This window comes from Cottoperca gobio, chromosome 21, assembly GCF_900634415.1.
Source record: "Cottoperca gobio chromosome 21, fCotGob3.1, whole genome shotgun sequence".
Lineage (NCBI taxonomy): Eukaryota > Metazoa > Chordata > Actinopteri > Perciformes > Bovichtidae > Cottoperca > Cottoperca gobio.
The window spans coordinates 4,652,219-4,667,097 of NC_041375.1; the positions used below are offsets into that span (position 1 = coordinate 4,652,219).

Sequence of the window (14,879 nt, forward strand, 5' to 3'; positions counted from 1 at the left end):
TGCCTGCGCTCACGCAGCTCCTGTGACCTGAGCGACCTGGAGTTCCTGGATGAGGAGTTCCACCAGAGCCTGCAATGGATGAAGGACAACGACATCGAAGACATGCTGGACCTCACCTTCACTGTCAACGAGGAGGTCTTTGGACAGGTGTGTGTGTGTGTGTGTGTGTGTGTGTGTGTGTGTGTGTGTGTGTGTGTGTGTGTGTGTGTGTGTGTGTGTGTGTGTGTGTGTGTGTGTGTGTGGTTGAGATAAGACTTCTTGTTATATGTGTGGCTGCAGCCTGGTGAAAATATATCTGCCTTTAAGATGGAAGTTTCCATGTGTGCATGTGATTATGCAGATTACGGAGAGAGAGCTGAAGCCAGGCGGTGCTGGTATCCCTGTGTCGGAGAAGAACAAAAAGGAGTACATCGAGCGTATGGTCAAGTGGCGTATCGAGCGAGGAGTGGCCCAGCAGACGGAGAGCCTGGTCAGAGGGTTCTATGAGGTACAGCACCTAATATTGCTGTTAGAGCTGTCAACAAGGCTCTGAGCCCCACTAGAAAGTTTTTTCTTTATAGCACATGATTACAGAAGCCCTGAGAGGCAAGGGAGAATCTGGCAAAACTTCCACAGATTACAGTATGACTTATTAGGTCTTCACCAGACATGTAGTTAGTTTACTCATAACCATGGAAATTATATAGATGTTAATAGATGACCTAGGCCTGATGTGATTCCAGTGAATGTACAGTACCTAAATATGTAACAGATCTACTATATACTGTATATATCTATACTCTCAACTTATGATTCCATACAGGTCATGATACCGGGCTCACAATGGGGTTTCCTCACAATTCTTTCCAACAAAAGAGATCACATAAAGTTAAACTGAAAATGTCTTTTGTCTTGAATGACAAAAAAAACCTAAATATAATCTTAAAACAAATCCCAAATGACTCATACATCTTGTGTTATCTTCTTCACCCGCCATGTCTTTGTACCTTGATACAGCTACTGACCCGAGTGACGTAGGAAGTCTGACAAGTGAAGTCAAAACTAGATTGCGCCCTCTGTTGTTTTAAAAGAGTTTCACAATTAAATTGTGGGAAATGTTAGAAACCTCAGAGAGAGCAACTGAGGAGGGATCCCTCTCCCAGGACGGACAGACTGTAATAGATGTCGTGTGTACAGGATAAACAACATAGTACAAATACAACATTTGACAGAAAATGATGTTGAAAAAGAGAAAGTATGGATGAATCCAGGAAAATCCCGGTGTCCAGCAGGACCAGGTCAGCAGGCGTAGCCACGATTCATGATCCTGACGTAAACTTTATCAGTGGCAACCTGCCACATGAGAGACAGACACTCCGGGGATGATACCCCGGATGATGAGTTAGTAACATACATTTACATAAATGCATACAGATAGAGAGGGAGAAGAAGGGAGGGAGGGGAGGAGAGAGGAAGAGAAGGAAGAGAGCAGGGAGGTGTCCCCCGGCAGTCTAACCCTATAGCAGCATAACTAGGGGCTGATCCAGGACAAACCTGAGCCAGCCCTAACTATAAGCTTTATCAAAAAGGAAAGTCTTTAGCCTACTCTTAAATGTGGAGAGGGTGTCTGCCTCCCGAACACAAACTGGAAGCTGGTTCCACTGGAGAGGAGCTTGATAGCTGAAGGCTCTGGCTCCCATTGTACTCTTAGAGACTCTAGGAACCACAAGTAACCCTGCAGTCTGGGAGCGCAATGCTCCAGTTCAGGGGTCGGGAACCTATGGCTCAATTTTGCAGAAAATTTTGAGCTGACATTTTTTAACATGTAATAAATACTTATACTGTGTCATTTTAAAGTAAAACATTTAGCAGCGGATTTTGTTGTAGTTCTCCCCTCTCCTTTCCTCCACTCTGTCTCTGACTGTGTCTGTGTGTGCACGTGTGTGTGTGTGTGTGGGGGGGGGGGGGGGGAGCCCTGCCCTTCACGAAACAGGAAACAGCTGAGGAGAAACTGCGCAAAGCAAGCAGTAGACCAAGGGTGTCAAACTCAATTACAGAGAGGGCCAAAATTAAGGCATCGTTTCGGGGGTGAAGCTTGGAAACTGCAGCGCCCACAGAGTCACACTTTGCCTTTAGTGTGGCGTTACACTGGAGGTCAATCAGCTCCATTTGCTGTTTCCACATCAACTGCAAACAGATTGTTGAGCAGTTCATGCGCAGTCGGGAACACAGCGGTGGAGATGGTTTGTCAGTGTTTGGAAACACGTAGTAACCAAAGTTTCCTGCTGCATCCGAGTCTCCCACAGGCAGCTCGGCTTGGAACGCTCTCACTGCATCACACATGTCTGTGATCACACGGCCCTGAAGCTGGAGGTTTAACAATGAGATGCTTCGTTATGTCGCACAAACAGGCCAGCTCACATCACCACTTTTCGTCCCAGAGATCTGTGGTGTGTTTCCCTTTGCTTCCAAAAACGGCCAGATTTCCTCACTCAACTCGAAAAATCTATTCAGCACTTTCCCTCGACTGAGCCATCGCACCGCCATGTTCAGAATGTATCTTCTCAGGAAAAGACTTAAATTGTTTCTTATAAAGTTTCCTGTCTGTGTTACGGTGCTTATTACATGTTCCATCTCCAGAGCTTTACAACACAGCGCTTCCTGGTGTATGATGCTGTGATACACCATCAGCTCACCTGCACAGTTATCTCGCTGCATCTTCTCCCGCATCCTGCACTAATCTGCTCTCTTCATCACATCGCAGTCTGTCGTCAGTCCCGTCAGTTTGTCCCGGGGCAGTTTCATTTCATTCACACATTTAGATACTTCCTCAAATATGTATTTTCCTGAGTTTGACACCCGTGCAGTAAACACTGAAACGTGCACATAAATGAGATAAATAACATAAGCGTTTATTTTATTTAATAAAAGAGCACCTGTTCAATGTGAAAAGTGAGTTGTGAATATAAAATTTTAAAAAACAAAGGGTGGCGCGGGGTTCTGTTGGGGGGGGGGGGAGGGCGCACAGACAATGGTAGGGGAAACACTGATAGCGCTTTTAGTACTCGGAGACGTGATATACTTAAAACTCAATTTTATTAAATATATGGCTCTCAAGGAAATACATTTAAAAATATTTGGCTTTTATGGCTCTCCCAGCCAAAAAGGTTCCCGACCCCTGCTCTAGTTTATAAGGTACTATGAGATCTTTAAGATATGCTGGAGCCTGACTATTAATTGATTTGTAAGTCAGGAGAAGGATTTTGAATTCTATTCTGTATTTTACCGGGAGCCAGTGCAGAGCAGCTAATACAGGAGTAATATGATCCTGTTTCCTTGTTCTAGTCAATACACGTGCCGCTGCATTTTGGATCAACTGAAGAGTCTTAAGCGACTTTTTGGGACAACCTGATAACAATGAGTTGCAGTAATCCAGCCTTGAAGTAACAAATGCATGGACTAGTTTTTCTGCATCATTTTGAAACAGGATGTGTCTTATTTTTGCAATGTTACGTAGATGAAAGAAGGCAGTCCTTGAGATTTGTTTTATGTGGGAGTTAAACGACAGATCTTGATCAAAGATGACGGCAAGATTCCTTACAGTGGTGCTGGAGGCCAAGTTAATGCCATCCAGAGCTTCTATGTCATTAGAAAATGCATTTCAAAGGCGTTTAGGGCCAAATATAATAACATCAAGAAGTTGCTAGACATCCAAGTTTTTATGTCCTTAAGGTATGCTTGAAGTTTAGCTAATTGATTGGTTTCATCTGGTTTAATTGATAGATATAATTGGGTATCATCCGCATAACAATGAAAGTTTATTAAGTTAAGTTACATTTGTACTGCAAATTTACTGTCTCACGAAATATCGTTAAACCCCTCTAACAGAGAGAATGTGTACGTTGTGTACACTGCTTGGTTTGGAATCTGAAGGCACATTTATGCATTCAGACCAAGCAGGTCAGTTCAAACTCTGAATGATGACAGTTTGTTTGTAACTTGTTTGTATTCCTCTGAAATACTTGTACGAGAAAGAACCTAGAACTGTAAGAAGACGGATGTTGACGTGTGACAGCTCACAGTCCTACATGCTGTGAAGCTCAGCATGACAAAGTAAGAGCAGGAGCGGACTATAATCAGGACTGCTGCTCCTATTCTGCTTTTTCCCGTGCCTGTTTTCATGACTGGTACAGATCCGACCCCTGCTTGAGCCTGTTGCCTGGCAGGATGACAGATAACTAGGTCTTTGTGTGTCAATGTGAGTTTACAGGCTGAACTGACTGTAAACCATCCGATGGAAACTTTGCCCACGATGACAATGATCCTACTGCCATCTGTGTCACTGTGTATCTCCACAATATGCTCAACGAAGCTCAAACCCCTGGGAAGACTGGGAATAATGAATAGACAGTACTTCATGTTATACCATGTGTCCGTGTGTTTGTTAGGTGGTGGATGTGCGACTGGTGTCAGTGTTTGATGCCAGGGAGCTGGAGCTGGTGATTGCAGGCACTGCAGAGATTGACCTGGCAGACTGGAGAAACAACACAGAGTACAGAGGAGGTATGTGGAGCTGCAGGGAGGCGGGGAGGCAACTGAGCAGAGATGGAGATCAAAACATTCATGGCACACTGACGGCAACATGAGGAAATTCGCAAAGTCAAATGCACACACTGGCTCATATTCAAGTAACATATTTATCCACGACTCAATGTTACAAGTGTAGAACCACTGCCCCTCTGTTTGGAGCAGCGGGGGATTAGATCGATGCCCTCAGCAGTGAGTAATCGCTGAGGTGGGTTGAAGTATTTCTCCTTCACTTTTTCTTCAGCCAGTCTGAGGTTGAAACGCAAAAATCTGACTCGACCTATAGGGAGATGTAGGAATAAATGTTTCAATGTCCGTTTAACTCTTTTTTATGTACTTTGTATACCTCAAGACTGATGATAATTAGATCAGATTATAGAAATGAGCTGCAAATGTCGTAAAGCAAAAAACATCAGCAAAACATCTCCAAACAATATTAGAAATGTGGCTGCTGAAGAACAGATGGACCTCTTCTGAAATGTTTCCTTTGGACATTTAAACTGATGATGAATGATGTTCTGGTCAAATGATGTATTACTCCCTGTTATTATGTTAACTACTCACTATACAATAAATAGTGAGTTGTAATAATATTGAGTTACTTTAACTGTATTATGCTTGACTGTAATGTACTGTATAATGAGCACTTGAAACTTTGGGAAGTTATTGCTATTTAATTATTGTAATTCATATTGTTTACAGTGCAAGCATGCACGCGCCACTGTCCAAACCATTTATAAGATATCACATTAAAAGGCTTAAGGATCTGGCCAGTACAGTTGAGAAGCGGTCAGCAGCGGGGAGACAAGCGGCCATGACTCAGTGTGAGGCTCTTTTAATAGACGCATCGACTGAGACGCACATTAAACATTAAACAGCAGCGGCCATTGAAATATCACAGAGGAGAAATAGTGAGATGGAAGGAGGAGGAGTGAGGAAGAGGGACAGAGGCCTTATTTGTTATTCATCTGACTCATGCACCATCATCATCTATCTCCCCTCAGGTTACCATGACAACCACATAGTGATTCGCTGGTTCTGGGCAGCTGTGGAGAGGTTCAACAATGAGCAGAGGCTGAGGCTGCTGCAGGTAAAGCTCGAGGGTGACCGTATGCACACAGGCTGCCCCCATGTGGAGGCTGGGTGCCCTGCAGGCACTGCACAGTCCTGTTCACCACACATCACACATGTACTTCAGTGTGTGGCAGTGGTTTAACTTGAGGATGCAGAAGTGTGTTACTTTAACCTCACTTATATGGAACTAGATTATACAATTTGCATGCACTTTCCTGTTTTCGTTGAAATTGGAAAAATCTCAGTGTAAAGGTATAAAATGTAACATTTCTGCATGAAAAATGCCTAAAAACGCCTGGACCTACAGTACCAGTCAAACGTTTGGACACACCTTCTTATTCAATGTGAATGAGAAGGTGTGTCCAAACTTCTGACTGGTACTGTATGTTATATAAGTTCTTGTGTATTTCAATTATTCCATATGTTCCCAACAATTTTCAAACCCAGAGAAATCTGTCATTTTAGTCAAGGTAACGGTGCGTTTCATCTGGTCTCCTGTCATGCGCAGTATCCCCTTTGTACATGCGTCAGTATTGTGGTCGGTTGTAAATGGACTTTTTATCCAGTTTTAAAGCCACATTCTTTACACTTTTAAGATCCTGGTTGCTTTTAACTCCATATGTTAACCGTATGAAGGATTTTAGTCATCGGTTGCCTGGATGTTAAGTTATCAGAGAAACAAGCTGAGCAAATGTTAGCTGCAGCTTGGCTCGTAGCCCTCTTTTCTAGCGAACAGCATTCAGACACTGATTTGTAACGTGAAACTGCTTTATTCAGTGTTTTTACCGGTTTTAATCACCGGGTCGGTTTGTTCTGTGGATAATTCGCCTCCTGAACGATGAACAATGAAGGAACAGAGAAGCAGACTGCAAACTCCCATGATGCCACGCTACTTCACTACGCCACCAAACTTCGTCTTTTGTTATTGTCTTTGGTTTTAGTGAAACTACTTGTTTGAATTCATATTAAATATATAGAATTAGAAAGACTCACTAACATCCATTTTAAACATAATTATTATCATTGTTTTACTTGTGTGACTTTTGTGGCCTTCTTCTCTAGTTTGTGACAGGCACCTCCAGTATTCCCTACGAGGGATTCGCCTCTCTACGAGGCAGTAATGGACCCCGCAGATTCTGTGTGGAGAAGTGGGGGAAAATCACCTCCTTACCCAGGTACGATGTCTAATGGGATGACTATGTAGCCTTTAGAGACTGCACAGAAATGATTAACTTTACAAAAGGTGGAGAGTCCTGTATTTTCTTCTTTTTGCTAAAGCCATGTTGAGCCTTTTATTTCTCTTCCTCACCCCACATCAGCCTTCCCTTGCTAAATTAAATATTTAAGTAGTTACATCACAGCACCGCAGTGAAATGACTGCGACTTAGTCTTCGTGTCAAAGAAAGATGTAACAACTTGAATCCATCCTTCTAAGTATGTTTTGATTTCTAAGAGAAAGTTACTTGTTATCCACATTTTATGAAAAATATTTGGTGAACTGTTTATGCCTGAATAAACATATTTTTATATGTTTATTAGTAATTTTTCATAATAACATTATTATTATTAGTAGTATTAGTAGTCATTTAATAATAGTAATAATTTATTCTCTGTTTTAATTATTGGGTTAAAGATAATGAATAATCATCTTGAGCGTGGCTCATTGTCTGACGAAGCTTTGAAATAATTGAACCTTTTAGTTTTCTGCAAAACAGTTAAAGTTACATGAATAAACATTAATTTAAGGGTTTGAAGATTATATTTAAAATATTTAAACATTAAACAAAATTATTTAATAGCAATGTTTAAAAAGTCCATATGTCTGGTCTTGGTGTGAAAATATCACAGAATGATGTACCATTTAACATCTGATCTTTAATATCACAATCCAAATCATATACATAACCCGATCTACTCTTACGGATCGCATAGCAAAGTGTTGGTGAGCAGGCATATGGAGAACAAAGATGCAGGGTGTCGGATCAACGAAAAGAGACAGAAAAGTGTTTTTGTAATTAAGGATTTAAAACTTGTCACTCAGCTGATGCGTGTCCTCTACGCAGAGTTTGTGCGTAGATGAATCCTGCTGTTAGATAGCTAACAACAGGATTCAGAGAAAGTCCAACACAGCAGTTAAGTTAAGCTGTTTTTCTGGGTTCTCTTTTTCTCCTCTTTTCTTTCATCTGTAAAAGTGAAACAAATACAAGCTGTTAAAATACGGCACAAATGAATGTTCCTTACTTACAAATAGCCTCCATGCACATGCTACAACAAGAAGCTACATTCTTGCACACCACAGTCTTTTCCTGATCGACCACTAAACTATGAGTCACATGATCTGAACTGACCGCTGAGAAAACACAGTTCTCACTGCTTTTACAACAAACTCCCACAAGGTTGTGCTACAGACTATGAATTTACAGGACACAGAATCTGTGTCATGACAATCTCTAAACAAGAGATTCTTTTTATAACATCTTAGTTGTTCGTAAGTAAGTTAGTGAGTTATTCAATCGTTGATATACGATCTGTTCACCAATCGGCACAAGCCTACTCTCTACCAATGTTCCCACCTTTACTTTATCACTATGTTTTATGTAAAGCAATTTAAGCTCTGATACAATTCAGATGTCTGATCTCATACATTAAAGGCCTTGTTTGGAATCTGGAGCTGTCACTGGTTTATTCATTCAGTGTATTACCAGAAATACACTTGTAATATGTGCATTGGTGGCTAACGTGAAAATCAATATTTAATTTCTGCAAGGGGAGGTTGATATAAAATATAAATGCGGGTTAAGGAAAAAAATAGAAGTCCCAACATCCCTTCAGCAAAAAGAAAAGTAGATGACATAGCACAGATTTAGCCCCCCTCCCCATTGTAATAATTTGTGAACAGTCCCTTAGCAAACATGACGAACACAGCATGTCAGCAGAGCTCTGCTACAGGTCATAATAAAGCATAATCAGCCTAATATGTATTACAAATGCCATAAGTACAGTTTTCTATCTAAGGATAGTTACAAGGCTTATTCATTTAAAATAAATATTACAGGATTATTTTTAATTGTTCAGTTATGCACTATATATAGAATACATCATTTATAATTGTGAAAATAATAATTATAATAACCATCTGATGATCTTTGTGTGTGTGTGTGTGTGTGTGTGTGTGGTGTGGTGTGTGTGTGTGTGTGCGTGTGTTTCTCCATAGGGCTCACACTTGCTTTAATCGTCTGGACCTCCCACCTTACCCGTCCTTCTCCATGCTCTACGAGAAGCTGGTCACTGCTGTGGAGGAGACGAGCACGTTCGGTTTGGAGTAACTTCAGATCTGCTCACAGCCAGGTTTCAACTTGGGACAGAGAACAATCTAGAAATACACTTTTCTCACTTAGGAGAGACATGGAAAATAAAACTAATATCCTCAAATGGCAACTAACCGCCCCTCCCCCCTTCCCCCCCCCCCCCCCCCCCCCCACACACACACACTCACACACCCCGAACAACTGCTGTTTTTTCCCTGACTGGCTTTTCGTCACTCAGCACTCAGGCTTCGTTCAGATTCTCCGCCTTCCTCTCACATATCGAACAGAAGTCAGTGGAGCGAACACCTTCTTGGAAGAAAGGCGGAGAATGGTTTGAAAAGTTGTACAGTACAATTTCTTGTTTTCATGGTTACCTTTTGTTCATTGAGCCACATGTGTGCTTTATCTCTTCAGTTAATGGCCTTGTTTACTGGATTTCTAGCACTTCCTCCTCCTCCTCCTCCTCCTCCTCCTCCTCCTCCTCCTCTAACCTGCACCTCAGAGACAGCTGCTGAAAAACCACTGAGCTCCCCTCTCCCTCTCTGGACCTCTAAACTGTGTCCTTTCTGCACTGGGGCTGCAACGTTATGAACTATAATACACACACACACACACACACACACACACACACACACACACACACACACACACACACACACACATACTAATCACCTTTGCACAACAAACACACACAAACATTTTATTTTGTATTGATAGTGCATACCAGTGTTTCCCCTGAGATCTTTTTTATCAGCATGGAAAGATGTGACATTTTAGACTTTGAACTGGATGTTGGCTGGTCCTGCTTGCCCGTCTGAGAGCAGGGGATACACTAGTGTGCACAAATATACACACACACACACACACACACACACACACACACACACACACACACACACACACACACACACATAAACATACACAAATTGCATAAGAGCAGTTGTCCGAAGACTGAAAATCCACTTGCTTTCACAGTTTTGATTCCTGGATAAGCTGGACAATGAGTCACAAATCATCAGTGACACTTATGGAGAGAGTCATTGACCCATTGTGATAATGATGGAAGGCTCTGGTCAGGACTGTAACACCAAAGCTCTTACATGGGCACGAAAGGTAAGGACGTATATCTGAGACACGCAGCCCTGTTTCTGCATATACTCAACAAGGTATCCAGTATCACACACTCATGCATACAATATAACAGCATTAGCCCCGATGCTGTGGGTGCACCTCCTTACAGTGTGACAGATGGCACTCACTCCACTATACAGATACATTTACTGACAGTCAGATAGAAGTTCAGGGTTCCTGTCTCTCACACATTTATCATGAGCAATAGATGCACTTTCCCACACAGACAGATGACGTCCGCTGATAAGAAGGACTCACAAGGTCCTTCTCACTGATGTAATCCCTCTCCCAGTCCTATGAAATTGATGAATGTACCAAATTAGTGACTGAATGTATGAACCTCAAGCAACTCCATTGGCCCCTGAGGAAGATTTCACTAAACACAAAGTGGAGAGTTGGGGTGAAGAGTAATGGTACGTGACACGGTTGCTTGAGGAACGAGGATGCGCTTCACTGGATGTTGGCACCGGATTGCGCCTTGTTAGCTGAAAGACAGTAGCCAGTGTCACCCAGGTACCTGGTCAGGGTGCAGTGGTGAGATCTGTTTTAGTGCCTCTTGGGTTTTCCTGACCATAAAGTGAAATTTCATAAGGGAAGCTATTTTATTTCCTTGTAAAATTTGATCAGATCCGTGTGTCTCACAAATCAAAGATGGTGAAACTTAAAGGGAAAGTTCATCCCAAAATCAAAAATACATATTATCCTCTTACCTGTTTAACCCTAACCCTATTAATTGATCTAGATTGTTTTGGTGTGAGTTGCTGAGTGTTGGAGATATCGGCCGTAGAGATGTCTGACTTCTCTCTAATATAATGGAACTAGATGCACTCGGCTTGTGGAGCTCAAAGCGCAAACAAATACATTTAAAAAGCTCAACTGTAATATCTCTTTCCAGAAATCATGACCCGGTTACTCAAGATAATCCACAGACCACCGTGTTGTGAGCAGTTTCATGAAGGAACTATTTTCTTTCTACAAAACTACATCCCGAAGAAGGAAGTGTGCATCTACTCATGGACGTGAGGCTCGTTCTCACTCATTGGTGTGTGTAGTTTGGTAAAAAGAAAATAGTTCCTTCATGAAACTGCTCAGAACACGGTGGTCTGTGGATTATCTTGAGTAACCGGGTCATGATTTCTGGAAAGAGATATTACAGTTGAGCTTTTTAAATGTATTTGTTTGCGCTTTGAGCTCCACAAGCCGAGTGCATCTAGTTCCATTATATTAGAGAGAAGGCAGACATCTCTACGGCCGATATCTCCAACACTCAGCAACTCACACCAAAACAATCTAGATCAATAAATAGCGCAACAGGTAAGAGGAAAATATGGATTTTGGGGCGAACTGTCTCTTCAAGGAGCTGCGATTAAAATGTCCAAAACAGATATGAACACTATGGCACCTTCAAATCAAAGAACCAGTGCTTTCCTCTCTGAATGACCTGACCAGTGATGGTGATGTTATCAGCAACAAGCACCAGCCTTTAGGGCTGTATGGATATTATACTTTAGAACTTTTGGTATATAAGTCCATGCCAGGCAATAGTTTTGTCTTGAAAAGCATGTGATAAAACATTTCTCTAACTCTTAAGTGCACGACCCAAACCCTGAGGACCCTTTCGCTCTCACACACTTTCTTACATACACACACACACACACACACACACACACACACACACACATACTCGTTTTCTATGGGGTGCATGCAAGATTACACCTACTGTACAGAGTCCTGTTGGAGCTACACCACAGGGGCTGGAATAGTGCTAGAGAGCCCCACGTGTGATGCAAGATGTGGAGGCAGACTTTCGTATCCCAGCCCCCCCTCCCGGTCCAATACTGCATGCGGGATCTTCCCGGTGAGCTCTGTGAGCTGTGCTGGGGCAGAAACCCCTCGATGGCGTTGTGTTATAGCTCAATATTGCATGCTGAAATAGTGCAACACACTGTCCTTAATAGCTTTTTTTGCATGAGGATATTGCTGTCCGTTCAGAATAAGGGGTGAGGGAGCTGGTTGAGTTGCGTCACTTTGGTTGTGGCGCTCACTTGAGGCATGCGGCCTTTTGCTTACCTGGCACTGTCATACCTTGAGTGTGAAGCTCATGGGAACAAGGTGTGGGGGATAGGTGCTTTAGTCACTTGGATTTAGCTCTGGGAATGGAAAATGTGCGAATGCGGTAGTTTGTTTTCTCTATGACAGTGTAATGGCGAGTATCTCGGCAGCATGTTTCAAAAACGTTACTTTCACATGTGCGTGTCTGCCTATCTTAGTAATAGGTTGATGGTTATGGTTCATTGCTCGTGAATCAGTGATGAATCAATAGGGCTGTTTTGATTTTGTGAAACGTGAGAGCACATGTACGTGTACCATGTGTGAGGTCCTGTTTGTCTCTTTGTATATAAATGTATATGTATGTTTGTCCTGTTGTGTGTATAAATATATATTTTGCACCGAATGTACCAAAGGTTTGGGGCTTGCAAAGTCAACCATTAGGCCTGCTCTCTATTCCTGTCTAACCAACACATCCCACAATCCTTACAGAGCATCGCCTCATGTTTGAGGGGGCAGGTTTGTTGCATGCCAACAACGCTTCACGTTAGGATTATACATTCACTTGGTCATTTTTTCCATAATGAGGCTTTTCTGCTGCAGAAGACGGGTGAAATCGATTACTTGCTTCACATCCAAATGAAGACATTTGCACCTTTCGTCTCTACTAGTACATTTCTGACAGGACACGGCTCCGGTTATCAGAATTCCACTCTATGCAAAGCTCCTGTATGTGTGTCTCCATTTCACCCCAATGATTGTAATAAAAGAGAACAAATGGCAAATTTTGATTAATGATACATGAGCCTTATTTATCTTTTTCACAATAGTGTTGTATCAATTGAATGAGTGAAATAACTACATGTATCATCTTTATAGTACATTATAAAACTCAATCTGTTAGGAAACACTTAATCCTGAGGTAACCACTACCCCTCCTTGGTTTAATAATCCTCTCCTAAACCTAAAGTTCTAACATTTTCCATATGTAAAAATAAAAAGTAAAGAGTAGGGAATTAAGTTATAATTGTGAGATAAAAAATAAAAATAAAAAGTCGAATTTTCAACTTTTGATTTTGTTTGTCATATATACCTTTTACTTGTATGACAACTCTAATTTTACCCATATTTCTGACCTACCATGAGTATTTTTTATTTTGGTAATTTGTGCACTTTTCATCTATTTTTCTGTTGTTGGAAAAATACTGCCACAGGGTTAGCTGTCGTCATCGCTATTACATATAGTTAGGTAGTTAATGACATATAGTCTGGTACTTGAAGATAAAAATTAGGTGCTACCCGGAAGAAAATGGTATAAAGCTGGTTTTAGTGTCAAACAAAGCAGAATTCTGAGTAGAACATATCCAAAATCCTCAAAAATCCCCTTTGAGGAATTTATTTATATGTATTTGAATATTTTTAATTTTTCGACATTAATACGTTACTGTGGGGCATAAACATTTTTCATCAGCTACAGATGAAGAACAGATTCAGGACTTGTATGAAGGAATCAAAAACAAATCTATAACAGTTGCCAGTGTTGCTGAATCAAAGGCACTGAAGAAGTTAGATGATTGCTTACTGAAGTATAGAGAATCGCTTGCTGAGAGGTCACCAACAGCAAAGTTGTGGTTGCAATATATTGAATATGTGGAAACTTTGATGGTGGTTTTCATTTGCGCTGAAAGAACCGGAGATTGGAACCTGCATCTCATAGCAGTTATAAACATGTTGAATTTAGTTGCTGCAACTGGTCACATCAATTATGCAAAGAGTGCACGACTGTATTTGCAGTTGATGCTGGAATTACAAACAGACCACTAATACCATTGCTTCACTGAACAAGGATTCGATCCATCAAAAGCAGAGGAGGACTGACTAGAGGACGGGGTGTGACGGAGACTGTACGCCTTCAGTGGAGCTACAGCATGCACAAGTGTGCCGGGGTCCATGATGCTATGACATCCATGACAAATGTAAAGCATAAAACCAGTGAACAACACATGGAACTCAGGACTTCCAGGAGCAACTGGGATTTCGCTGACCTGCACAACATTCAAGAATGGTTCAACCAACACGAGCCATTTGATTTGAATGAGCCAAGACTACGGTCCTTATCTTCTGGTTTAACGGCATCTGATGGTGATCGCTTAAACTGCGACGAGACAGAGGAGGTTGGGGCACACATCCAGAAGAAGCTTGACATAGTGAGCGTCGTCGAAGCATCTATTAAAAGAAGTGATCAAGTTCGATCTCTAGATCATCTGTATCCAGGAATCCAGGTTGAAAAATAGAAAGTTCATATCCACCCAAATCATCTGTTTTATCGCCTGCTAGCTATTGTACAGAGAGGAAGACATGGCTCCATACTTTGGCTATGAGCTTACAACAATGGCAACTTCACTATTCAAGGACAATTTAATGCGTAAAACTATAAAGGCACAACTAGCAAAATCCCTAGGAAATGGTGTGAAATTGTGTGCGGAAAATGTGCAAGCTATGCATGTTCATGATAGCGGGGCCCTTATTTATTGAGTGAAAAAACATGTGCAGATATTCAGCTTAGTGAATCTACAAAGGCTCACGATGACCAGCAAACCTTTCTCTCGAATGAAAAGAACAAAAGTCAGTTCATCGCGTTGCTGAGTGGATGATTGGAGGCTGATGGTCAGATCGTGCACAACAGTACTGGAGATGCTGACACAATGATAGTGGAATGTGCCCTTCAATTTGCAAGACAAGGAAGGGAAG

At 41.7% G+C, this 14,879-nt stretch overlaps 1 protein-coding gene across 3 annotated transcripts in view; it reads left to right on the top strand.

Annotated features, from left to right (window-relative positions):
- Nucleotides 1-9,113, top strand: part of hecw2a (HECT, C2 and WW domain containing E3 ubiquitin protein ligase 2a) — a 34,504-nt gene extending 25,391 nt beyond the window's left edge. For all 3 annotated transcript variants that reach the window (XM_029459698.1, XM_029459701.1, XM_029459700.1), the window contains exons 24-29: nt 18-147; nt 341-487; nt 4,428-4,542; nt 5,571-5,656; nt 6,703-6,815; nt 8,855-9,113. In XM_029459698.1, the coding sequence (XP_029315558.1) occupies nt 18-147; nt 341-487; nt 4,428-4,542; nt 5,571-5,656; nt 6,703-6,815; nt 8,855-8,966 (703 nt within the window). In that variant the 3' untranslated portion in view covers nt 8,967-9,113. The remainder of the gene's footprint in view (nt 1-17; nt 148-340; nt 488-4,427; nt 4,543-5,570; nt 5,657-6,702; nt 6,816-8,854) is intronic.
- Nucleotides 9,114-14,879: the final 5,766 nt, after the last annotated feature.